At 37.7% G+C, this 26,470-nt stretch overlaps 4 protein-coding genes across 5 annotated transcripts in view; 3 read left to right on the top strand and 1 right to left on the bottom strand.

Annotated features, from left to right (window-relative positions):
• Positions 1-26,470, top strand: part of LOC101174245 (protocadherin Fat 4) — a 242,581-nt gene that overhangs the window by 168,259 nt on the left and 47,852 nt on the right. The gene's annotated exons all lie outside the window — the stretch shown is intronic.
• On the top strand, positions 6,732-9,404 carry LOC101173525 (uncharacterized). Its single transcript, XM_004065618.5, has 5 exons — positions 6,732-6,894; positions 7,043-7,202; positions 7,332-8,687; positions 8,768-8,828; positions 9,203-9,404. The coding sequence occupies exons 2-5, from the start codon at positions 7,055-7,057 to the stop codon at positions 9,270-9,272; spliced, it is 1,635 nt and encodes a 544-aa protein (XP_004065666.1). The 5' UTR covers positions 6,732-6,894; positions 7,043-7,054; the 3' UTR covers positions 9,273-9,404.
• Positions 13,816-18,226, top strand: LOC101173280 (uncharacterized). Its single transcript, XM_004065617.5, has 5 exons — positions 13,816-14,022; positions 16,145-16,420; positions 17,481-17,544; positions 17,812-17,856; positions 17,948-18,226. Exons 1-5 carry the CDS (start codon positions 13,839-13,841, stop codon positions 18,015-18,017), a joined length of 639 nt encoding a protein of 212 aa, XP_004065665.2. The 5' UTR covers positions 13,816-13,838; the 3' UTR covers positions 18,018-18,226.
• Positions 20,834-26,359, bottom strand: smim28 (small integral membrane protein 28). The gene is made up of 2 exons (XM_020707176.2): positions 25,892-26,359; positions 20,834-22,500 (listed from the first exon to the last, which is right to left on the bottom strand). The coding sequence occupies exons 1-2, from the start codon at positions 26,246-26,248 to the stop codon at positions 22,084-22,086; spliced, it is 774 nt and encodes a 257-aa protein (XP_020562835.1). The 5' UTR covers positions 26,249-26,359; the 3' UTR covers positions 20,834-22,083.

Raw genomic sequence — 26,470 nt, forward strand, 5'->3', positions numbered from 1 at the left:
ACCTTTGACTAATAGTTTACAACAGGTGCTTTTTTTGGAGATGCAGGTTCCCAATAAATAAATGCAGCAGTAAAATTGTTGTGGTGCAGAAAGAATCTAGATTTTATGTTGGTTTATTTTTTAAACGTTGGGACAAAAAAACTTGGCATCAGCTTGAGGCTCAAACATGCTAAATCATCCAGAAGATTTCAATCAGACTTCAAGCACTAAAACATGCGGATGACGTAAAAATCTAGCAGAAAAATGTTTCCCTCTGTTTGCAGCATTGATTGACACAAGATTAGTGTTTCAAGGAAGTTTTGGTAGCAGCAGATCAATTTACAAGATCTTTTTGGTAGAAGAACCTGTTCGGGGTGCATTAAGTTTTATTTTTACATTCACACACACCTCATGTATACATTTGTTGCCCACATTTGGAAATGTTTGTTTAAACTTCAGCTGAGTCATCAGTCAAAGATTCTCATGCTCTTTCAATAATCATGTCTGTGTTTTGTGTGTGGGAACAATATTCTCTGTGGTAGAAGACAGAACTGAGTCATCAACACAGTTCTTTGTGTTTGACAGATCGTTGCAACAGCAACAATCATGGAAGATCTCCAAAGAGACAAGGGTCTCACATGGTTTTCCATGGTCAAATATTGTGTCTCATAGTCCCCAGAAATTCGAAAGCTCTTGTTTTATTTCAATTTTGGTTCTCCGGCTTGCTGTTTACATTTTTTTTGCTGCTTAAGATCTCTATTCTTCCTGACAAAGCCTTAAATTTGCCACCACTTCATTTGGCTAACATCAGAGAGTCACAGCTTATTAAGAGTACATATACTGGTTCGAAAAAAGAAGTGGACCTAGTAAAACCAATCAAAGTGGGTTTTGTAATCGAGGCTGGTCTCAGCTGTGTGCTTGTCCCAAGTGTGGGTAAATGCAAATGTTCTGTTGGGAGTGGCATCCAACGTCAAGCCAAACCAATGAACTGATCAGATTTCCTTCCCGCTTTGCCAGTCCTAACAAAACATCCAAGGTATTTGTTTCAGTGATTTTTAACTAGTTCATAAATTCAAGGCCAATGGCATGTACACAACATTTTTTGTAGTGGACAAAGAAGAACGTAAAAACTTGTGTGGAGTCGCTGTAACTTTGTAAACCCAAATGAAAAGCAGGTATTAAAGGTCATATTGGATATATTTAACTTTTTATATTTGTCTATTTTCCAAACTCGCTTACCGCAATTTCTGAAATGCATGCATAAATACAAAATTGTGCACAAATGAATACTAGATGCGTGACAGCTAATGGGACTTTAACTCAAATGTTACCAGAGTTCACTTTCAAGCAAACCTTGAGTTCAGGGCTAGTAGGGTTCGTTTGTCTGGTTTGCACCAAGGTTTAACAGACCTTCATCCCCTTTCACCTTGTTGATGAGAACTCTAATTCAGAAATAATAAAGTAAAGTGCTGTCGTTAACTTGCAAGTTGCAGTTAAAATTGTGGAGAATTTGTTCCACTTTCGTTTAACCCTTTAACACTGAAAATGTTGCTGGCAACCCCTGTATAGCAAACTCTCTTAGACATACGGTATCACTTCGACCGTTTACAAGGGGTGCTCATATCCAGGCCTCTAGGGCAGGTCTCTTGCTAGTTTTCCAGAAACCTTATCTCTTGCTGATTACCTGGATCAGGTTTGCTAAGCCAATTAAGGGTTTTAATGGCGTGTTGGTTGGAAAAAAAGAAGGACACCAGCCCTCAAGGCCTGGATTTGGCCACCCCTGGTTTACCTGATCAATGTGAATCAGCGGATTCCGACATGGAGAAAGGTGGCTTCCACTATTGGCTTTGCAGACATTACACTGTTACAAATAAAATGTTGCATAAAAGCGCAAAGTTTTTTTTTATGTCACAATAACAGTTGATTTACCTTGATTGGATAAACACTTCACTACTGTAAAACGTTGCAGATCAGTGCATAGCTGCTTTTCTCAGCTTCAAAATCCAGTCGAATTTGTTAGTTGGTTGGTTAAACAATCAAGCCAAAAGAATAGAATAGAATAGAATAGAATAGAAAAGTCTTTAATAATCCCTGAGGAAATTTAAATGCCAACACTGAAGCTAAAGCTCTGGTGTTAAAGGGTTAAGCTCTCTGATTGGCTTGGCAGCTTGGTAGGCTCCACTAACCTTGTTTTGGAGGATTCTGCCCTTTTCAGTTTTACTTACTGGTTCTTGTCATGCTGTTTTTCAAGTTTTCTCGCTGTCAGTCACTCTTGGTTCATGCTCATAATCATACCAGCTGTCTTCATTTGTCAATCACTTCTTCCTTGTCGGGTCGTCCTGCTTTGTTGGCGCCCTGGCTCCTGCTTTGTCCTGTTCAAGTTTATTTATTATGTTTCTGCTACCAAGTCTGTTATTCTGTAACAACAAAACAAAAACTCATACAAAAGTACTCTTGAAATAAATATTATATACCTTTTTTCTTCAAATAAAAACTAATTAACACTCCCAAACAAATAAATAAATAAAGTCCTTTTTAGTTCCTGCCTTAGCAGAACCGATACTACTGTCTTCAAACCCCCCTTTCAAAAACCGCAGCCATAGATCTTCGGCAGAATTATCCTATTTAGCAAATTAAAGGGTGAAAGTCTTGTAAAATTTCAAAATATGCAATGTGCTGCAAGACAGAAAACCCAATTGTAAGCTTTTATAAAAAAAACCAACTCAAACCAACATTTCCATTTAGACACAAACCAGATCATTTAGCAGCAGCTCTGAACATCAATCTTAAAGGAGGAAAAAAGTCATTTGAAACCCAACCCCTAACATCTTTTCTCTATGACAGAAAAGAATGAGCTTTGGAAGACTTTGCTGTTTTCTTTTTATCATTGCAATTCACTCGAGTTCAAGTAAAAAGATGCAAAAAATAAAATAGAAAAAAACCTTGCCAAAAACAAAGCAAACATCCTAATCATCTATAAATATGTGTAAGTACCCCCATATTCCCCTGTAGATTTCACAATTAAATAATTTTCCAACTTTAAATTAAAAAATCATTTCCTCCATTGGATTTGTAGTTTTTCAGCTTTCAACCATAGGCGAAAGGCCATTTCCTCCATGATGTGTGTCCATTGTTCCAGTCTCGATGGTTCATTTTTCAGCCAGTTCCTTGTAAAGGCTTTTTTTGAAAGTCATAATCATGACCTTGAACAGGTACCTGTGCTGTGTTTGTGTCACACCTGTTGGTAAAAGTCCAGGTACTTCAGACCCAAGACGGAGTTTTGAGGATGCTTTGCCTAAAGGGACACATTTCACTGCGTGCCCAAAAGACGTGAGAATGATTGGCGATCACGTCACCACGGAGTCTTCAGCATTGTTGTGGAGTCCTCAGTTGTTTTCTCTGTATGTGGGAAATGAAAAAGAATCTTGTTCTATTTTTCCATCTGAATGCTCTCCATTGTCTTAAACATGTTGAGGTATGTTGTAGAACTCATCTTTAATTTACACCAATTTAAGATTATTTTTGTATTGACCTAAAATGTTTTGTTTATCAGTCCTTCAACAGTTCTTTTGAATGTTTCTTTTTTTTGTCTAATGTAAAGGACTATGAATTGTCTTTATACATAAAACTTACCTCGCTTTGCAAAGTAATGGTTATCTTTACCTTTGGTGAGACTGATTCTGAGCTCCTTAACATTTTAATCTGGCCTAATTGAGGTAATTTAAATTTCTAAAATATAATCAAAATTCGGACAAAAGTCAGTAAAATGAATGTATAAATGGCAGATTTATGTACACGGAGCTGAGGTTATGGTTTCTTTGAGAGTCAAATGTGAAAGCTGCGTTAAGCCTGTTTTCCTGTCAGCTGCACTTTTTTCACGAGTTTATTTTCACTCATTCAAGTCTATTTTTAATGATTTATTTCACATTTTTGAATTTCAGTTGAAACTATTTTTTGAAAAGCTCAAACAGGCTTTTTTCCCCTGTATTTTCTCATTCTGTTCTATCCTATCAGTCAGTTTCTGCGTTCATACAGATGATATATCATTAAAAAAAACGTGTTTTTTTAATATTTTTATCAAGTGTTCTGCCTGATTCTTAATGTGAAAATGATGGTACAGTTTTCTACTTGAATGAATGCTTGAGTGATGCTCTGATACCGAAACAGCGTGAAAAGTATTCTAGATTGAGATCTTTGACAATGTGCTGAATGTTTTAGTAATTCTAGACATAAATGGCTCTACATCGAGCAAACATTTCCATACAAAGTCTTTTTGGATTCTGTATTTCACATAAAAAGAGTCTTGGCAGACATTGATGATGCACATGACTGAACAATCTGAACAGGTTCCTCTTGAAGCTGAGAACATTTTTTTTGGTCACGTTTTTGTTTCAGGCTTTTTGAAGGCCTGCGTGATGCAATCATAACTTCAAGTGTGCCAAACAAACACATGTTCTGCTTTGCATTTTTAGTGTGTTTGAAGGTGAATTGCCCATGTTTTTCTAATCATAAAACACTTTGAGACAACAGTTGGTCAAAAAAATAACACTAGGAGTCAGCATGACAGTGGTAGTATCATAATGGTGGATGATATGGAAAAAAAGTGGTGGAGCAATAAACTCTGCTGCTGACGAAAGCAAAGCAAGATTACACAATTTACACTCAAAGGATTTGACAGCGAAAGACAAACTAAAGGTGCAGAGACAAAAACCACAATCAGAAACACAAAATAATAATTAAACTTTTATTAATTTATTCATTTTTCTATAAATCTTTTAGACTATAGAATAACTTTATTTCTATAGTACTTTTCACAGAAAGAAATTACAAAGTAATTTAAAAAAATAAATAAAACAAAAACAAAATAGAGAGAGGTAGAAAAATCCAACAGCTGCTGTAATTCGTCCTGAAGATCCTTTAAAGGCACTTAATAAATATATTTATATTGGTTTAAAAATATAAATATATTTAAAAAATGTGAAGCCTAAAAAGGTATCAAAAATGTGTTGAAGCAACTTGTCAAAAATGTATGCAATGTTTTTGAAAACCTGTTTTTTTTTGGACGTGGTAAAAGATTTTGTGGATGAAAAGTCATGTGACGACGTGCAAATGAAGCAGGCGTTTACTTTCTACACGAGTGTGGAAAGAGTCCACACGTCTTCATTTTAGATGAACTTCATAAGAGTCAAATATTTTCTAGTGCAAACTGAGAACATTTTTTCTGTCTTGTTTTGGTATTTTGTCTTGTTTTTGGAATTTTATAAGTCACACATGCAGATTTATTCAAGCTATTATAATTTTTAAAGGTTTTCGGGCAAATACCTTTTGTTTAATTGTTTCAAGATGTACCGATACTTAGTACACATTCAGTTTTTATGAAGATATTTATTCTTTTTAATGCATAAAATGTCTCTAACAATTAAATAATTGAGAGGTTCAGTCAACAGAACAAAGAAAAAGACATTCTAAAGAAAGGGAATTATGTTTTTTATTGGCTGCTCCCTTTAAGGGGCGCCACAGCTAAATATTCGCCTCCACCCAATCCTCTCCTCCGCTTCCTTCTTATACTCTCTACCACCCTCATGTCCTCCTCCTCTACATCCATGAACCTCCTCTCTGGGCTTCATCTTTCCTGGTAGGTCCAACCTCAGCATCCTTTTAGCAACACCATCACTGTTCTTCCTCTCAACGTGTCTGAACCATCTCCATGGGCTTCCCTGCATTCATCTCCAGAACATCCACCGTCATCCGCTCTTCTTTACCCTGGTCACTCCCAGACAAAACACATCTTCATCTCTGCTTCCTCCAGCTCTTCCTCCTATCAGAGTCTCTAAAACCCCTCTGTACTGTAAGTCTGTAAGTCCTCCACCTGCTCCCTGCTCTCACTAAAGATCATCTGCAAACATCATGATCCTCATAGATTCCTGTCCAGCCTCCTCTGTCGGTCTGTTCATCACCACAACGTACGAGAAGCTGATCCTTGACGCAGTCCCACCTCCACCTTGAACATCTCGCCATTGTTTTCCAGCTTTCATCCATGACCTCAAAAACTCCAATGTTCCTCTCCGTCACCCCAGACGTCTTAATGTATCCTGTTACGGTCTTTCTCTGTTAAAAATAAAACAGTTAAGATACTAAGTTACACATTTTGAAGGTGCTTCAGGTTTTGTCGTTAAGCATTTGCGAATACTCAGGATTACTCAGCACAATCCAAACAAGTTCTTCAGAAACATGAGATCCCTCTCATTGTCATGACCTGGCGGGACACAGTGTCCTGAGCACATGATTGCTGCATAAATGATGCAGGTAGAAAACAACAGGGAAGTTTCCACGATTTCATCATGACGTGTTCAGGGTTTGTAGAGCTGAGAATTTTGGTTTAGTCTGAATTTAATCATCCTTTCAGGATCATCTGAGACTTGACTTTAAACAGATTGGTGCAGGTCTCTTTGATTTCCTTGAATTCTCATTGCATGGGCTAAGAATAGCTTAATGCGCACTCGTGTTACACATTTCTCAGTAGTTTTCACAGCCCTGAATGTATTCTTTTCTATCAAGTGATCCCAGGATCTGCACTAACAAAAGGTATCTGTTTGGACAGCGATCAAAGCCGAGCTGCACCCTTCTTTGTCAACGCTGAATACGTGCTCCTTTGTGATTCCTGTTATCAGATATATACGCTGACGTTTCTGAGTCCTTGTTGGCCATAAGGTCTTTTTTTTAAACGCTTCCTTCACATTTTATGTTGATAGTAATCATCTTTGTGGGCAGTATTTTAAAAAGTCCCCCATCTGTCAGCAAAACAATGGAGACAACAATGATGACGCTATGATGGCGTGTCCTATAAAAGAGGGAGAACCTCCAGCCTGTCTCCTCCACAAACACACTGAGATTTAACTTCATTAGGAAAACAAGGTATGAGGGTTTTTTTAATTTAAATATTTCTGCTACCATGAACATGTTTCATTTGATAAGGAGAAAGTTCCATTTTATTGATTCGTTTTTCATGCATTTTGATGTTTTTGTTAAATAACTATCTTGCCATCTTGACTATTCTCCTCAGGCTCCTGCTGACATGAAGCTGGGATTGCTGTTGGTGTTGGCCACGGCCGCCTTTGTGGCACATCTGTCTGAGAGCAAGATCATCTCGAGATGTGAGCTGAAGAAGAAGCTCCAGCAGGCCCTGACCGTTACCAAAACTAACGACAAAATCCTAGCTCTGGGTGAGATCAATCAATCGATCCATTTTTGAAGCGGAGTCTTGGGGTTTTGAACCACTCTCACCTCGTCCCTATCTATTGTGATAAATGACTGAAGCCTTTGTCCTCATTCGTGCACGTTTGCCTTTTCAGTTTCCTGTGAAGTGGAGAGAAGATCCCATCTGGACTCCAGCCTGGTCATGGGGAACGCTGTGCGCCCACCTCCAGCAGCCACACCAACCGCACAGGCGGCTGCTGGTAATAACACGGTCACTGTCGTGGACACCAGCTCAACAACCTCGGCTGCAGCTGTTAGCGCCGCCAACGCCGGAAACAGCACCGTTGGGAGTTTGAGACGAAAGCGAGAGGCTCGATTTGATGGGAAACGAGGGGAATCGAGAAGGAACGAAGATGAAGATGGCGTTGATGACAACAGTGAAAATGACCACAACAAGGAAGATGAAGACAACAAAAATGACGACAACAGTGAAGACGAAGACAACAACGAAAATGACGACAACAGTGAAGACGAAGACAACAGTGAAGACGAAGACAACAGTGAAGAGGAAGACAACAGTGAAGAGGAAGACAACAACAGTGAAGATGACGACAACAGTGATAGCAGCCATGATGAAAGTGATGATGAGAGCAGCCAAGATGAAAAGAACAACGAAGAAATCGATGAGACCAATGTTGTGAAAGTTGGGAATGGAAGCCAGGAGATGGTAACTCAGGCAGCCACGGTTGCCATGGACACAGCTGGGACGTCAAACAGCATTGCAGGTAGCTTGAGACGAAAACGAGACGCTCCATCCAAAAAGAGCCACAAGAAAAAAGGAAAGAAAGACGACAGAAAAGACACAGACAGCAGCAAAGAAAACCATGCTGGTAAGCATGGTCAGGAATCTACTTCTTCAGGTGAAAGCCATGAAAAGGTAACCAATGGCGTTGTCGGGGCAACAACCAGTAAACCCACCACCGCCGCCGCCTCCTTCACTGCTACAGGCACCGCTGCTGTGTCAGACAGCACCTCTGCAGGGTTCAGAAAAAAACGAGAGGCTCGGTTCAGGAGGAGTCCAGACAGCAGAAAGGGGAAAGATGAGAGTAAGGAAGAAGAGGAAAGCAAAGAAGAGAAAGGTGGAAAAGGCGGAAAACACAGCCATAAACCTTCTGAAGTGGGAAGCCACCAACAGGGAACCGTTAAGCCAACCCGGAGTGCTGCCTCTGTTCCGTCCACCGCCACTGCTTCTGCCACTGCTTCTGCAGCAGTGCCCAGCACCACAGCCAGGCTCCTCATACGGAGACGACGGGCTTCCTCCACGGAGACGGAAAAGGACAATGACAAAGATGACAAAAGCAAAGAAACCCAGGGATCTTCTTCTCAAGAGGACCACTCCTACAAGCCTTTAAATGGATCCGTCAGCTTTTACGGCCTCTTCCAGCTGTCCGGCAGCCTCTGTGATTCTGGCAACAGCGGGTCCAAAACCGAGTGTGGCACAAAGTGCTCAGGTGAGTTTCAGCACAAGACGAGGAGCTTTTGGATTTAGTACATTCTGCATGATTATAATGATCCTTTCTTTCTTCTAAAGCCTTCATGGATGACGACATAACTGATGACGCTAAATGCTTCGTGGAGAGTGGCTACTGGAGGTGAGGACTTTGCATTTAATTCCCTTTTGTTTAACTTGTACTTTAGAAATAAAATAAATTCAGAGCTTATTGTAAGAAACTTTAAGAAAATAGAGCCCAAGAAATGCCTATTTATCCACAAAAACTATAAACTCTCCTTATATTTGAAAAAGTAACAGGATTTTAATTGTGACTAACATCAGATTCTCTAGATGTCATCCCAAGGAATCAAATATTTCAGTGTCAAGCTTTATATTATTTAGTTTCTAACACATCTAAATGAGGAATTCAAGTTTAAAATGCATAATGAAGTTTGAATATAAGAAAACGGATTATTAACCAGAAAAGAAAAGAAAATGATGAAAAACTTACAACTTGTTTTGTTATTTTAACAGATCAATTCTGAAAGAGATCTCCAGCAGCTGCCTCAAGCAAATGGACACCTACTTTGCTGGATGTCAATAAGAAACTCCACAAATCCAGTTTCTACCTTTTTAAAAAAGACTTTTATTTTCCTGTCATTAGAACTGACATCCTTTGGTGTTTCTGTACTGAATCTAATGCTTTTCTCTCAATAAAAGTGCATTCTGAAATGGATGAACACGTTTTCAAACTGAAAACATGAACGTACACTGCAAAAACCGGCCCCTTAGAAATTGGTCAAAAAATTCTTAACACATTGGTAGATTTTCTTTAAAGAAGCAAAAAAATAAAAATACCAAAGGGGGTTAGGATAGAAGGTCTTACCAAGAATTCTTTTTTTAAGTACAACATTGTAGTCACTGGAGCCTTGTTTATTTTAATGTTGAAAAAACAAGATAATAATCTTATTGACAAGATAATTTATTTTGGAAATAAGACAAAGCTTCTGGAAAGAAGAGTCTTTTTACTTTTTAAAGTTTAGTTTTTGCATTGTAGCTATATTTAGAACAAGGTTACTTCCTCAGTATGTTGTTCTTTTTATTGGTAAAAGTGATTTAAAGTCCTTTTTTAGACATAAGCACAGAATTAAACCTAGATCATTTAAAATGTAACAGTTTGAAGTTCTGGAGAGGATAAATGAGGACGTCAGAATGAATGTTGTGGAGTGTCTTCAAGAAAAACGCCAGAAAAGTTTACTTTTTGAGCTGGGATTTAAAAAATAGTTCAAGTTTTGACCGGGACTGCAATGTTTAATTGATGTAATCGATTAAACTGACAATAAAATCTTACCGTTACAGAATTCCATTGTTGAGTAGTCATATTTTAAGAACCCCGTTGTTTGAAAACACATTACCTTTGTTCTAAACGGACAGCAGCAGAAAAAAGAACTGTCCAAACAAGATCAAGATACTGTTTTAGCTCATTAAGACAATCAATAAACCTTTTTACCTGATTGTTTACAAGAAGTTGAGGCAAATTCAAAAACTGAAAGCAGAAAATCATGTCACAAGCATTTGCATTAATCAATAAATACATTTTTAGGGTGCCTTTAATATTTTTTTTCCTATAAAACAAGTTAAAACGGTAAAATAGACACATTTTGGGTTTACTATCAATACTTTACTCATTTACCAATAACCAGCAGTTTTAGAACCGCGATTCAAAATTTCAAAAACAAACTATGAGTGTTTAAAATCACTCAAAATGTTTGGGCTTTAATAGGATTTTTTTTGACAAATATACTGGGTTTTAAAGCATCATTTCAACAGGATCACCAGCAAAATACAGCACATTTGGCGAAGCAACCAAAGCCAAAGCAACCTTGAAGGTCAGCAAAAGCACCGACTGTTTAAGCCTTAGTCACCTAAGCCGCAGACCACAGCCATAAACTCTACGTCACAGAAAAGTGAATGAGCTGCAGCTTAATTGCAGAGTTTTTCTTCAAAGAGCCGACAGATTTGGTAGCCTGACCAAAACTGCAAGGAAATCCCCCAAATCTTGTCTGGACATGACTGTCCCCTTTGGACGTCTGAGTTTTGATCTCTGATTGACAATTCTGACTTCCTTAAAAACATATGAAGGAGAAAAAATTAAATATTCTGGATTCACTTCAGTTTCATGTCATCATTTGTTTATGACAGTTTTTGCAAAAGTTAAGAAGCTAAATCAGGAAATGAATCTCCTTGTGGTTAATTAAACTCAGCTAAACTTTTGGCTTAGCATTTCTACTTGTCTCTTGTTCAATAAGGAAAACAGAATCCAACACAGTCTCTTCAAACTAGGGAAACAGAGAAACTTTATCGACAACTTATTTTTCTCTACGACCAGAATAATGAGTAAAGGACAATCCTCTGTTAAAGACATTGCATTCTCTCACGAGTTCCACATTAGATATTCTGAGGAAAACTTTGTGCCTGATCTCGTTTCACACACTGACACAACACATCCAGAGCTAATGTCAATCAAAGGAAAATCTGATCCACCACAGAGGTTTATTCAAAAAAAGAGCTGTGGTGACCTGCAAGAACAGTGCAGAAGAAGAAAAACAGTTTTTGTTTTAAATGTGTTTATATTTATTTAGATATTCATTCGTTTTAATTTTTTATTCATATATTCTTATGTTTTATGTTGTGGTTGTTTTCACTCAACCACAGATTGTGTTTCAAAAGAAAAGTTCTTAAACAGAAGCTGTGATGAGCAGGAATGCAGCAGCATGAACACAAAAAATACAATTATTTTACAAGATTATTTATGAATCCACTGTGTTCTGAAGATAAAAATGTTGATTGTTTATTAAAAAATACATTTAAACACATTTTTTGTGGCAAAAACTGTCCAAACGCAATGCATTTGAGGACTTTATTCGCCAATGCAGTGAGCCTCAATATACACAGGTTTTCGCAGAGACTTCTGGGAAATTTCTATGGCTATTGATTTTGGAATTATGTAGATTCAGACAGCACTATAAAAGGGTGAACGCTTTATATAGTGCACTATGTAGTGAAAAGTGAAGGAGTAGTTACCACTATTCCAGTTACAAAAAAACATTTTATTCCAAAACTGTTTAAAACTTCATGGTTTTAAACAGTTTTATAATTTACTTTTATAGTTTCAACTTTATTATATATTAAACTTATGTAACATCATATTTTTATACACACATTTCTGAGACCCCTAGCTCATTAGCATGATGTAAACTTTTATTAAAATTCCATTGCACAGAACATTCCATGTTTTCTGCCCTGTAGTTCATCATTATTCCAGTAGGGGCAGTAGAAGGACTTTTTCTGCTAAAAAAAATGGCTCTCTCAATAACACGTTTGGCGGCAAACAGTTGAGCTAATTTTTAGAATTTCATGGTGAGAAGAACTAATCTATTGTTTTAATGACTGTTGTTTTGAAAGAACACAACAGTTGTTGATTATTCTTTATAAAACAGTTACAGCATCTTAAAAATGTGTGGATCAAATTAGAGACAATGGATAAACAAGGTGCTTCATGTTAATGTTTTTGTAACTCAAACTAACATCGTTGTGAGCAGAAACGTACCCAAAAAATCATAAATGATCCTATATTCATCTCACAAAAAATGGAAATTGCTAAATTTTTGTAGAATTCATCAAAAGGTTTAAAAACGTCTTAATTACTCCAAAATAAAAATTTCTATCAATTTTCTTTTGATCTAGTGGACTTTACAGGGTTAACAATGTGATATGGATCTTCACCAATGTCACATACATTCCTATAAAAGTTGACATGAGTCATAAAATGATTGTTTTAAAGATATTTGAGTGTGAGCTTCTCTGAAAATACATCTGCCCCAGCTCATTTCTCTTGTGGGGTTTCTCAGGGCTCAATTGTAGGACCTCTCTCCTTACACTCCTGCCTGGCGTCTTAGGGCCGCTGGTCAGCTTGTCCTCGAGGTACCGAGGCCGGAAAGGAAGTTTAGGGCTGAACAAGCCTTCATTTGAGCTTCAAAGCTTTGGAACACTCTGCTGTTAAATATTAGCCAGACGTTTCACTTTTCATTTTAAAAACTCGGCTAAAGACTCATTTATTAGGCCAAGCGTTTGGTCACACATGAGATTTTTCTGTCACTTTACATTTTGAGGTTTTTATTGTGTTATATGTTTTTTACCTTCAGGTTTCTTATGTTTTTATTCCCTTATTTATTAAATTTGTTTAGCTTTAATGTACAGCGCTTTGTTTAGTTTTAATTGTGTCAAACTGCGTTTTAAATACAGATTAGGATGATACAGTATATGCTTCCTGAGAGTTCAGATCATGTATTTCTTAATTTTCCGTAAATAAATTCGGTATTTCTTTTGTCGTGGTGATTGACCTTCTCTGATCTACCAGCTATAAAGTGTTTTATTGTTTGTGCTTTTTCCTATTTTATGTGATAAATTTAAAGCTGCAGCTACAAAACTATTTGTTAAAAGTAACAACAAAAAAAGAAGTTAGGAGATTAAAAATGAATCAAATCGTATTTATTGTTCTGAAATCAAACACTGTACATAACCTTGGAGAACAAATGTTTCATCTTTTGGCTGAAAAATGTTTGCAGAAACAACAGTAGTTCTAACTGTTTTGACCTGTTGCTGTATTATATTTCTGCCCTTATAGAGTCAGGACTCTCAGTTTAGAAAAATCTTTCCGTGACTCTGGAACATTTGGGTTTTCATTCAGCTTCAGCCTGAAATAAGGTTCTCAGAGGCTGAAGCATTTCTGTCCTCCTGGTGTCGTTTTGTTGCTCTTCATATTGTTTCTTTGTGTTTTCTTTAACATGATAGCTGGGTTCAGGTAGGATGTTGGGACACCTGATCACATCGGACGCTCCAAAATAATGAATGCATTTTGATTATGTGGGAAGATAAGTTTTGTTTTTTGCCTTCAAGGGTGTTCTGTTTCTTTTCAATGGGGAGGATGTGCGACCTACATATGAGAAAAGATGTTTTCAGTGAGGTGTATCAATTATCCTTTAGGTTATAAAATGTTTTTACATGGCAGAAATTTAAAGCTGGGACAAAAAGGACAAAAGATTCAGGTTTTTGCTATGACTCATCGTTGCTGCGACTATAAAGGCTTTTCAGGCATCTCCAGTCTCAGATGATGTCTGGTGTCAGGATGAGGGCTCTCGTGTTGTTTGCGTTGGGAGTGCTGGGCTGCAGTCTGGTCGAAGGTCGAATTGTGACCAAATGCGAACTGAGGCAGCGGCTAATCCAGGTGATCGCCACCCTCCCACAGTCAGCTCAGCATGCGGGACTGAAAGCAGATGACATTGTTGCCAAGAGTAAGTTTATTTTAACTCATATGATAATTTAACTCAAAATAAACTAAATGCAGCTTTATTTGCTGTATGTCTGTGAAGAATTACACAAGTAATTTAGGATTCTGATCTTCAGTTCAGCTGAAGTTTAAAGGTTGATCCAGAATTAACTACATCAATTAGATCTAGATGAACGAAACTGAATTCTGTTTTATTTGTCCCGCAGCAGACCTGCACTGCAAGAACCAGATTGCTTTCACAAATCTTCCGTCTTACTGCACGTTTGAGCAAAAATATGGCCAAATACTCAAAAACACACCCAGTAACCGCTTAAACAGATTTTTTTGGATACAGTGACCCCCCCCCTCCCCCCCCAATTATAACATCACAGCAGGAGAAACGGTAAAAAAAATGTGGATGTGGCTCAAAAATATATTCTGTAATCTACAAATGGAACAAAAACACACGTGTCGGGGGATCCAAAGGAAGTTGAAAAAATATTATGGGATGGCCACAGGACCTATGGCTTGACGACCATGTTATGGTATGTTACCAAAACAGTAAAAAGAAAAATATGGTAAATTTTGCAAGTGTTTTATGGTATTTGTAACTCAAATAATAGCACGAGGTACAATTCAGTGAGACGACTAAGTTATGTCAGGAAAACCAACATGGAAAAATTATTTTCCCCTTGACTTAACACCCAATTGATTAGAAATGTAAGCCTTCTGATGGTTTAGGGACTTCCATTTCAGCCCTCCGGCCTTTCCTCAGTGTCAGGGCTCACAACAGCTCTGGAGGTTTAAGCTACACGACGCCATACAGTTGTCAGTTAAGGTGTTTTCAGCTATCATGAAAAACTCATCTGAGCTCGTTAGAGTTAAAGAGAAAAAAATAAAAATAAACACAGCAACTGAAAAACAAAGAAAACACATTAGGTATAAAATTATACAACAAAGCAGCCATAAATTGAAATCCTTAAACAGTTCATTTAAAATATTTTAAATATATTTTTCCATTTAGTCAAGTCAATTTCAGGTTTTACTGTGGCAATGATCACATTGTTCCCAAAAACTCAGAATTTAAAGAGGATTTATCTGCACATGACCAGCAAAGGGCAGCATCGTGTCAAACGTCAAAGGAAATTTACTATGAAATAAAGAAAATGATAACCATAATGTGATGCTGAAATAATTATGAAAGTCACAAGCCTTCAGTCCAAGTAGAGTCTCATTAAATAAGAAAGTCTGACATGACATAGTTGAATGTGAAACTTTATAAAATGACTTTGGAACATCTGGCACCAAGTGTTTTCCAGCTCAAATATTAAAAAACAAAACAAACAAACACCCAAAACAGTCAAAGGTAAGCCATTGCTATTACGGTACTTGAGAAAAATAAGAAGATGACAAGGAGTTGATCTTAATTTATTTTAATAGGAATACAAATGTACAAAATAAAATGCAAAAGAATACAATAAAGTGAGGCAAATGATAAAAAAGCTGAGATTCAACGAGAGCGTAACTGAATTAATACTTTGTGAACTGCTCAGAAACATTCTCTTCAATTAAAAAAAAAAAAAAGAAGTGTTTTGTACGCAAAAACACATTTCAAAAATATTATTTGTTGCATGAAATGTCAAAAATCCAGACTGAGAAAGCAAAGCTAAAGCAGATACAAGAATGTACGACTTTGTGAGCGAAAAAGAAATCACCTACATGCAAAAGTAATGCTGGTAACCAAACGCCTCAGGAGGAAGCTTGTGTTAGTCTGTGAAAAGTCTGTCATCATAAACATTTCTGAATACAACCAGGGTTCACATGCAAGTGAATTGACTTGACTTGCTTGGTCAGCACCAGAGTTTCATTAACCTCGACAGCTGCCTTAAGAAAATGAAAGAAAAACTGTTTTCAGGGATCAACAGAATCAAAGCAGTCCGTTAAAAATGGAAATCTGTTTTTACTTGGATCAGTCCTGAGGTGAAAGTAAGTCTGTTAAGGCTTTAGTAGGAGCCTTTGTGAACCTTTAGTTGTATAAAAAAAAGAAGAAAAAAAAATGCATTTGTTCTCTTTTAACCATCAGAGAAAATAAAACAAGACCGTCTGTAGATTCTGAAGGTGATTTACCTATTTTTTTGTGCTTTCAGTCGTGTGCCATGCAGAGCAGGGCTCCAACTTCACCACCAGTTTGGTAACCGAGGCTGCAGCTGAACTCAGCCAGGAAAACAACGGGGGTCAACAAGGGGTCATGTCAAACACAGAGCCGCCCCATGCCCGAAAACGACGCCACTCCAACCAGGGCCAAAGCAGCGGCGAGAACGATGACGTCTGGGCTCTGTACGGCCTTTTCCAACTCAGTAGTCCTCAGTTCTGCAGCAGCGGCGAGGAAGCCTCCCCCAACATCTGCCAGACGAACTGCAACAGTAAGTTTCAGACGCTGCAGCTCAACGGCTCCACGGCACACATTCCAATTGGTGGGGATTAAAAAATTTGGGTCCTTGTGAATTTATTTATATATTTTCAAATAAAAAGTTTGGGCTTTAATCTCTAATCTTTTTTGAGAGTGCTGATTTTGTTTTGGAATTTAAACAAAGTTGTAGCTTTTATTGAAATTTTATTTCAACTCAAAAGTTACAAATATTAAAGCGTTTTTTCGGGTTAACTAAATTCTGATGTCAAAGTTAAATATGAGCGTTTAATTGCAGTACAATTTTCGTGACACATGAAATACGAAAACTAAACTAAATATTTCTAACAAAGATGTACTTTTTTTTAAGTATTCATCTCAGAATTCTATTTTATTTCTCAGAAGTTTGATTTAAGCTCAGGGAAATGTTTTCAGAAAGTTGAGAAGTTTATTCTCAGAATTTATTTTTTCTGAATTTGATAAGTTTTGAGATTTTTTTGTGCTGCTTTAGTTACAAAGCAGAATCAAATTCTAAATTTTGTGTCAAAATTTAAAACTCATTTCAAAGTCAACATAACAAATAGAAAAATCTCTAGTCTTAAAAAAGTCACAATTAAACCTTTTGTTTAATTTATTTACTTCTCTAAATGTGAATTAAATTACAATGAAAAGTTAAACTTTGTTGTCCTAACCTAAACATTTTCTCACTTATAGGTTGAGTTTTGGTTCAGTTTCTTCAATTTTTCTCCTCTAAAAATTGGAACAAAATCAACCAAAATTCTTTTTTTTTTTAATCCAAAACTATATTTCTCACTTTTTTTAAATTTATATTTAAAAAATAAATAAATTTAAAAAGTCATATTTAAAGGTTACATCAGAAGCTTTGAAAAAAAACAAGACGTAGAATTATATTACAGATCACATTTTTCTGAATGAATTCAGAGATTTCAGAGTTTATAATCAATTCTTTATTTTCCTTTTAAAACTTGCTTTTATTATCATCCTCTAGAAGACATAACTGCTAGTTTTTCCTGCTTCTGAACACATTTTAAACAGAACCCTGTTTTTTCTCTCAGACTTCCTCGATGACGACATAACGGACGACATCGGCTGCGTGTTGAAGCTCCTCACCGACCTTCTGTGAGTTTTCCCAATTTTAACTTTGAACATTAAAACAATTCATCCAGTTACTTCATAGCTGTCCTTTAATTAAAAAGAAGAAAACATTTTCATTATTTTAAATTTCTCCCAAATACAGAGTTGTTCCTTTATTTAAGTAACTAAATATTCCAAACTTCTTACACAACTTCACTTGAAGGCTTGCAATCATAGGAGAAACAGTTTTATTTTGTTACGTTTGAATAAGAAAAATGAGGGAAAAGTGTTTCATTACGAATCTTTCCTCAGTCAAAATGGCTTCAGGTCAGATCACTGGAAGGAGCTGAAGAAGATGTAAGTTTCATCTCACTCAACGTCAGAAATAAAACTTACAAATGAAAAATCAGCATCTTAATGTTAACGTTTTATTTGTTTTTGTTTGCAGCCTCAAGGTCATGTTTCAGGAAAAATGCAGAGCGGTGCATGCCAAAGACTACTTCGCTGAATGCCAATAAAATCCTTTATTTTGATGCAACTTTATTTACAGTAATCCACAGCCACTGGGTGAATTAAATAAAAAAGTACAAAGTATGTAACACTTAATAGTTTGTTTCATGTCAAAATCTGAATGACCTAATGATGAAATTGAATAAATGTGGAAAAACGAATTAATTCCTTCTGTTGGTTTTCTGACAGTAGTAAATAATAAATACACTTTTTAAAAGACAAACTGTTCTTTATTGATCCAAAAGTCTTCGGACTTGGGGCTGATATTTAAAAACGTTTTTGATTCAGCTGAACTAAAGACTTCCTTGTGCGTTCAAAAGAAAAAAAATGTCAGCAGTAAACTCAGATTGACCTTAAAGGGGATCATTTTTCAGATTCTTGGTTGCAAATGAGCAAACATGCAAATCTAAGCTGTTAGGTTCACACCAGAGTTGTTCCTCAGATGGTCAGATTTGAGAAAGTGAGAAAGCTCACCTGATCTAAACCAGAGTTGTCACAAGAACAGGCAGAGGGCTGGATCCAAATGCAGCAGGTTTATTAGCTCAGCTAAAAGTCCACAAAGCTAAATCAGGTTCAGGGTCAGGCAGGCAGGAGTCGATAACAAGCAGGAGATCATCAGAGGAGAGACGGGGTAGTCAGAAGACAGAAGATCAGGACCAAACATAACACTCAGTAAGGTAGGCAGAGTGGAAGAAACAATATTTCACCCTCAGTGTGGCTCAGTGCAGAGTTTACTGGGACTGATTGAGTGAATGAGAGTCAGGTGTGTGGCATCCAGGAAGTGCACGCTGGGGTTGCTGGGAGATGAAGTTCATTCAGGACTCAGGAGATGGTTCCCGCTGGTGACCAGAGGACTTGTTTGCACATGAACTCAAGGGCTTCGACTGTTATGAGAGAAGCTTGATGCAATTCCCCACGGCAGGAATGCAGATGGACTTTTCAGCGGATGGAGGAGCAAAGTGAACTCACTGTCTAACTGTAACTTCTCAAAAGTACAGAAAAAAAATAAAAGAGCATTTACTGTAAAATTAACACATTTGATTTTCTGACTGTCACACTAGTAAAACCTCCATTTGGTTCAAGTTATTCATAAACTTAATGCTGAGTTGTAGTCTTTGCATCATCTCCACATGACCTCCTTCAGAAAGAATTAATGATGCCCTTGAGATCCTACTATTAATCATGTTTGAACCATGACTCAGCTTCCCTGTTTTCTTTTTCAGATGTGCTTTTCTGCCCGACTGCTGTTGTGTTTTAGATCATTGAGCTTCAGTTGGTTCTAAATATTGTGAAAATACAAGAGTTTTGTGAGGGAGCAGCCAAAATATGTCTTAAAGTGAGAAATAGAATAAGAAAGAATGAGCAATAAATATATGAGCAAAATCTAAATACTGACAGGAGATTTTGTGGAGACTTAATTGGACCGTAACTTCAATGAAAAGCAACACTGCTTTGGTTTGTTGAAAAAAAAAAATAGAATGATTTATTTTCCACTTTTTAATGCAATTTTAGGTCTCACATTAGCAATGATTGTATTGTTCTCAACAATTCACTAAGAATTTGAAAATGATTGATCTGCAAACAACCAGCAGAGGGCAGCATCACCTCAGAAACATTTAATGAGAAAAAGTTTGTCACAAATTTATTTTGAAATAAAGAAAATGACAATCGCAGTCACAATGTGACGATATAACGAGTGAGTCACAAGTTGAGTCTCATTTTAGAAAAAAAAACAAATCTAAAGTGTTTGGGTGTTAAACTTTATCAGCCTCAGCTCAATCACTGTTTTCCAAATTAATTAATAAAAACAACTCAAAAATGCTGGAAGAGCAACTCAAGTAAGCAATGGCATTTACTTATGAGAAAAAAATAGGATGATAGGGAGTTGACTTGAATTTATTTTTTATTTTAACAATTTCACACAACCAAAGAAAAAAAGAAGATTTAAGAAGTTTAGTAAGAATTTTAACGACACGTTCTACATGGTGGAGGGTGCTTGGACATCACTGCCAGCAAATCTCCAGGGCTGGGGCTTGTGCTCTCCATGCCCCTGTGCCCCCGTGGGGCCCCTGTGGTGCTCCTTTCGGCCCTGGTCTGGGTGGTTGATGTTGGGTTGCCCGGGGGGGCGGATTCCCTCGACCTGCTATCCCAACTATCAATGCTGCCTCACCTTCGGGGGGGGTCTTGGTGTAGGGGGTGACCGGGCACTCCCCCCTCTTTTCGCATTCCATCATCCCCCACACTCACCTGAGCTCACGTTTGCACAAAAAGCATGCATGATGGAATGACACGCATGACATGTTTTAGTATGCAGAACTGCGTGTGAGCTGTAGTTGTATTGTGTACGTGTGTGAAGATCTTTGGAGCCAACAGCTGTTTGTAACATTCAAGTGTGTCTATGCACAGGCCCCGCCCCTTTTAGACCAACATCTAAACCTGACAAAACCTCCAGGAACTTGTTGCTTTGTGACTCTACCTTTTAGTTTAATCTTCCCCCAATCCCCCAACCCCCTTTCCTCCCCTTTTGTACCCTCATCTCCAACATCCCACTCTCTCCTTTTCTTTTCTCTTTTTGTGTCCAGTCCAACAAGAAATGTATACAAAAATAATTCATATAAAGTTTAGCCTCAGTTACAAAAGGAGTTTATACAAATATACACCTCATGTGTTAGAAGATCGACAAACCCCTGTTTTAGCAGTAAAATCTGTCCAACACAAGAGGCCATCATCTCTGATCTGTTTGCTCAGCTGTTGGACAGGATAAGTAAAAAAATAAATAAAAAGAAGTTGAGGAAGACGAAGAGCTGAAGAGTTACAATATTCCTTTTTTTTTTTCATTTTCTGTACCGCTTTGTCCCTTTCGGGGTCACGGGGCTGCCGGAGCCTATCCCGGCTACTTGGGCGTAGGCAGGGGATGCCCTGGACAGGTCGCCAGTCTGTCGCAGGGTAGAACGTCCACAATCACACACCCATGCACTCTCACACACACACCTATGGACAATTTAGAGTTGCCAATTAACCTATGAAGCATGTTTTGTTTTTTACAATATTCCCTTTAATAAAAAGTACAACACAATTTTGAAAAATAGTAATGGTTGCAGAAAAAGGTTAAAAAAACTCCTGGCTGACAAAGCAAAGCTAAAGCAGATAAAATAATGTACGACTTTTTGTGAGCCAAAAGGAAACGATCGACATGCAAAGTCATGCTAGTAACCAAACGGCTCAGCAGGAAGCTTGACTTATGGAAACTAAACTTGTCAGAGAAACACAATGGAGTTAGCAGGAAGCAGCTCTGTGAAACCTGAACAGGCTTGAATTTTTAGAAAGGTGATAGCAGACGTGCTGTCAGCACAAGCAGTGAGGCAGAAATGGTGATAGAAATACAGAGGAGAAAAGTAATGGAGGGCTGTTTGGTAACATGCATAAAGAACTCTCCAACACATCTAAAAAAATAACTATTGCAACTTTACATCCATCCAGTCACCTTCAGAACCCACTGAATTCCTTTTGGGGTTACAGGGTTGCTGGTTCCAACCCAGCAACTGTTGGGCAAGGTGGAGTACACTTTAATTAGGTTACCAGTTTGTCACAGGGCCACACTCACACAGAGGGGCAATTTGCAAACACAAATTAACCTCATGAAACATGTTTTTGGGCTGCAGGAGAAAACCCACACCTGTACTGGCAGAACGTGCAAGCTTCACACAGAACGGTCCCAGCCTCCGGCCCGGATAAGATAAAAGGTTTTGTCAGGAAGGGCATCCGGTGTAAAGTTCTCTGCCAAACCGCCTGTGTGAATCATTATTTATTTATCATTGTTATTATGTGGACTCCTGAAGGCATGAGCCTTCACAACAGATATCTGACTGTCTTTGCTCTGACTTTCCTGCAGGTGTCAGCTCTGTGCTGCTGATTTACTTTGTTTCAGGTCTGCTGGAAGCAAAGTTTGTAATTTTGACTAAACAATGGCAAATTCTAACATTGAACTAAGATCAAAACTATCAAAAGGTCAAAGTTTTTTGATCTCTGAACAAATATTCTGACATTTGCTGTGGTGTAAGCCATCCTTTGTACTTATTGACTGCTTGACATGAGGTCAGGACACAACTTGGCCTCCAAATCTTCAATCTTCATTGACTCCACGTCTTTGGAGCTGGACAGGCTGGCAGCTCGGGTGATTCTGGAAAGCGTTCCTTCATAGGGTGGAGAAAGGTAGACCATCACAAAGACTCCATCAGATCCATCGGAAGTAGTGCTGGCGTGACGCTCAGCGTTCCTGGTCAGGGAGGCCAGGAACTCTGCACTGCTGTCGGCATCCCTGAGATTCAGAGTGACGATGTTGGCCAGGCTGAGTTTACCGCGGGAGCAGCAGTGGTAGAACAGAGAAGCCAGGAGAACCAGCAGGAGGATGGAGATGACCGGCAGGACAGCATAAAGCACAAACTCTAAGCTCCTGTCTTCTCCTGACTCCGGCTCATTCCAGTGAGGGTTCTGCAGAAAAACCAGAGAAGGCACACCGTTAAAGACCCACTCTATTGAAAATTGGGTTTTTTCAATATGTTGTTGTGGCATTTTTTTTTTAATAAAAAGAGAATTCAAATTAAATTTGATTTAGCAGACAAAAAAGGCATTTTTAAAGTAGAAATTATAAACCACAAGCTCCCTGATACAAGATCTCAACAACAGGGAGGGGAAAGGGGGATGGGGTTGCTTCACGCCAATATTCTAGCCTGAAAATTTCTAACGGACTACTGCCACTCTGCAGAAATTATGACCTAGGAAACAACAGTTTTGATTATAATTAATACATCACTGAAAACGCTTTGAAAATACATCAAAAGATGATCAGAGTGAGACTTTTAACGCTTTAACTGAGACGTAGAACTTCTCCAACAGCCTCCTATACACGATTTTAAAACGGTGACAAAAATGCTACGATTTGATACTATTTGTGGGTCTACTGCGGGAGGAAACCCATAAATGACTCAAAACTTAAAGTTTGTGTAACATTCAAACCCACTTCACTGTGGGTTTGAGTAAAAACTTGATATAATTTGTATTTTTTTAAATCACATTCTCATCTTAGTTTCATTTCTATGAAAGTATTTGTTGATCACACTTCTAAATATTTCACTGCTATTTGGGGTTATTTTAGTTGATTCTAAAGCTTTAGTTCTCCATGTTATCTCTTCGCATGTTTCTTTCATTTCTTTTGGTTTCTGTAGCTAAGCTTCGTCAGGGGATTTGTTCTATTGATTTGCATTTGTTTGCATTACTTAAAACTGGGTGGAGTTAAACACTTTGTGTGCAGTCATTGTTTTTTTCCTGTTCAAGGATTTGAGACTTTTCTCTGCTTTGCTGTCTTGTGAGTTATTCAGAGCTGGTTCTGGTTAACCACTAAAGCTTCAACAGTAAAAACCCTCAATCAGAATCTAATCCATGGCTTTAGTGACTCCTTTGTAGATCCTTTTCTGCCTGCTAAGCTTTCTTCCATTTTTGAAATGTTAGTCAAGCAGGAGGAAACCCAGATCAGGGAAGGATCAACAGCACATTTGCACCAAAGTGGATTATTTACAGTGACCAGAAATAGCCATATAGACAGAGGACTGGATACTAAACAAGACAACACTGAAGCCCCCAGGGCTCCTTAACCCTTGTGCTATCTTAGATGACCCCCCCTTCCATTGACGTGTTCTCCCTACCATGACAAAGGTGGATAAAGGTGGAAAGATTTCATGTAATCCATGGACACCAGTGAAGATCACAAATCATTGAAGAAAAAGGTTCAGCGCACTGTCTAGTGGGTCTAGATGACCCAACTCCCAATGTTAAAGTGCCTAGGATAGCACAAGGGTTACAAGCAGTCAGAGCTAATAGGATCCTTCCGGAGAGGTGGCAGAGTCACAGCCAGCCTGAAAAGAAGCCAAAAAAAGGAAAAAGAGCAACAAAAGAAACCCAAACCAAGAAATCATCATTCTATCTAGTTGTGTTTTGCTTCATTTACTTGGTTTTTGACTCACAATCTCAGTTTTTAGCCAGTCTGCGTATGGTTTCTCACAATGAGATCATGTGGTTTGACTTGAATCTTGGTTTTTATCTCTGTGGAACCTCTCAGAGATCTGCAACCGTTTCACAGCGCCACAATGGCTGAGATTTCCTCTACGGTGGCCCTGAAGTGCAAATCACATCTACAACTTACTCAACGCAAAAACATGTTCAAGATCACAACGACAATTATAAAGGCAAAACAAATATAAAGGAAAATACATTTTTTTAAATCAAAATAGAATTCCAGAAACCAAAGCATAATTAAAATAAAAATGAAACAAGATACAAAGGAAACGTTGCGGAAAACAAAAGTAATTTTCAGAAGGAAGTGTTTAGAAATAAGACACCAGAAAGATAGCTATTATGGGACATCCTGATTGGATGATGACCCACGTTCTCCTTTTCAACTTACCTTTTCTGGTTTCTTATTTTGTTTAAATTGCTTTGAAAATATTGTTCGATTTCTGGAAATTACTTTGGTTTTCAAAAATGTTTTTTTTTGGAATGTGTTGGTTTTCAAATTTGTCTCAATTTTTAAAATGTAATATTTTTTTTAATTTGTTTTACTTTTTTAGTTGTTGTGATCTCGAATATGTTGTCGTGATTTGCACCTCAGGATCGCCACATTCCTCCATGAAAGTGTGCACAGTCTGAGCTGCACCAGCTGCTATCTAGACATAAAGGGTGACCCTTCGCCCCTCCAGCTGTGAGAACAGCATGCGGTCATGCTGCTTGTCCCAAATTCCCCGTTTACCAATCGGTTAATGCGGCACGGATGATCTGGCACCCCGCAGGCACCAATCCTCTGCAGGGCTACTGGTCTGTCCACCTTCCACCAAGCAAGGGCAGCTACAGAAATGTTTTTTTTTGTCAAACAATTTTTTTTTACATCTAATCGTCATGTACGTCTGGAGGGATTGATTTTTCTGACTTCCAAGATTAATAATATTTAATAATAATAATAAACTTTAATTGTATAGCACCTTTCAAGATAAAAATCACAAAGTGCTTCACAGTAAAACACACTAAAAACACAATAAAACACAGAATACAGAGAGAATTAAAAAAAAAACAATTAATATATTTGTGAAAAGGTTTTACAAAAAATAAAATTAGTATTAATGTTAATGTGAAATATCTATAAACACTTGAGTTTATGTTTCTGATGAAAGTAAAGTAGTTTCTCAAACACACAACTGTTTAGATCATTACGTGAAAAAGCTGAGCTTTTTTTTTCTTCATTTAAATAAAAAGTGCTACAAAACATCCAGATAAAGAATTTAAAAGTTATTATTTAAAAAGGATTTCAGGATTTGCTAAAATTTTGTTTCTCAACAAAAAAATGTTTTCCTGAAAATCTTTTCTATTGGAATCTAAAGATTAATAAGAACATTGATTTAGTTGGCAAGTTGAGCTGTCATCATCTTCCAGCTTCAGAGATTCGTCAAGCAATTTCTTTAATTCTGAACATTTTAAAATAGCAGTTTAACATGACCCAATTAGTTTCTGCAACTTCTGGTCTGTAAATGATTTTAAAATAATCACCCAACTTTTTTTTTTTTGTCAGCTTCTTGTTTCATTGATGTTGAATTTTTTCCTTTTTTTTTGGAATGGAGTTCCTGGTTTTTGCTTTGAAAGTTTCAAATCTGAGCTACAGCTGCCCTAAATGATCAGTTTGAGTCAGATTAATTGCTGTAATTTAAACTATTTCGTCTGAAATTGTACAAATCTGATCACCAAATTTTTTATTGCTGTTATTTAATGTAAAAAAATATTTCTTTTTAAATCAGAAAGTATATGTTGGCACATATATACATGTATTATCTCTACAAACCTGCTGCTCCTGGACTGATGGTGATCTCGTCACCCAGTCGTCCGACCCTTTCCCAGCTGGTCCGAACCTCATCCAGCTGCTGTCCAGTAGCACTCCCATGATGCTCTGCTGATGCTGGTGGAGCAGACAGATGAGGAAGATGTGTTTGTGAAGTAAAGGCAGTGGATAGAGATCATCAAATGTCATAAACAGAGCAGACGCCTCTTCAGTGTGGGTGGGGGGATGAGAATGATGAGGGTTAAAGGGTGAGAGGGTGGTAAGAGAGGCGCTACGGCCTGAGCTGCTGCTCACATGCAGCAAAGCAGCGACAGCCAATGGAAGGATGGATGACTCCAGGGATGAGACGGTGGTTAACATTTGGGATTAATTGTGAGTTTTTTTGGGTGTAATTACAAAGTTTTGGAAAACTTTTACATTTAGTTCAGAGCATTGGCTGTCTATGAGAACTGGTTTGAGTGACCCCCGCCCCCTGGCGCTCCAAACAGGAAGTACCAGAGGACTCCAAGAAGCCAAAATCCCATAGCCTTCTATAGAGAAACAAACAGCTATTTGCCTACTTAGATAATAAACATTCTTGCT

Source organism: Oryzias latipes, chromosome 1 (assembly GCF_053564925.1).
Source record: "Oryzias latipes strain Hd-rR chromosome 1, Olatipes_Hd-rR_3.1".
NCBI classification, from domain to species: domain Eukaryota; kingdom Metazoa; phylum Chordata; class Actinopteri; order Beloniformes; family Adrianichthyidae; genus Oryzias; species Oryzias latipes.

Excerpts from the sequence above, each read along its gene's own strand:
- smim28 (XM_020707176.2), bottom strand. The coding sequence starts at position 26,248 with ATGTTAACCACCGTCTCATCCCTGGAGTCATCCATCCTTCCATTGGCT. Across the intron at positions 22,501-25,891 it reads CATCAGTCCAGGAGCAGCAG|AACCCTCACTGGAATGAGCC; the intron begins GTTTGTAGAGAT and ends GTTTTTCTGCAG.
- LOC101173525 (XM_004065618.5), top strand. The coding sequence starts at position 7,055 with ATGAAGCTGGGATTGCTGTTGGTGTTGGCCACGGCCGCCTTTGTGGCA. Across the intron at positions 8,688-8,767 it reads GTGTGGCACAAAGTGCTCAG|CCTTCATGGATGACGACATA; the intron begins GTGAGTTTCAGC and ends TTTCTTCTAAAG. Across the intron at positions 8,829-9,202 it reads GTGGAGAGTGGCTACTGGAG|ATCAATTCTGAAAGAGATCT; the intron begins GTGAGGACTTTG and ends TTATTTTAACAG.
- LOC101173280 (XM_004065617.5), top strand. The coding sequence starts at position 13,839 with ATGATGTCTGGTGTCAGGATGAGGGCTCTCGTGTTGTTTGCGTTGGGA. Across the intron at positions 14,023-16,144 it reads AGATGACATTGTTGCCAAGA|TCGTGTGCCATGCAGAGCAG; the intron begins GTAAGTTTATTT and ends TTGTGCTTTCAG. Across the intron at positions 17,857-17,947 it reads TGGAAGGAGCTGAAGAAGAT|CCTCAAGGTCATGTTTCAGG; the intron begins GTAAGTTTCATC and ends TTTTGTTTGCAG.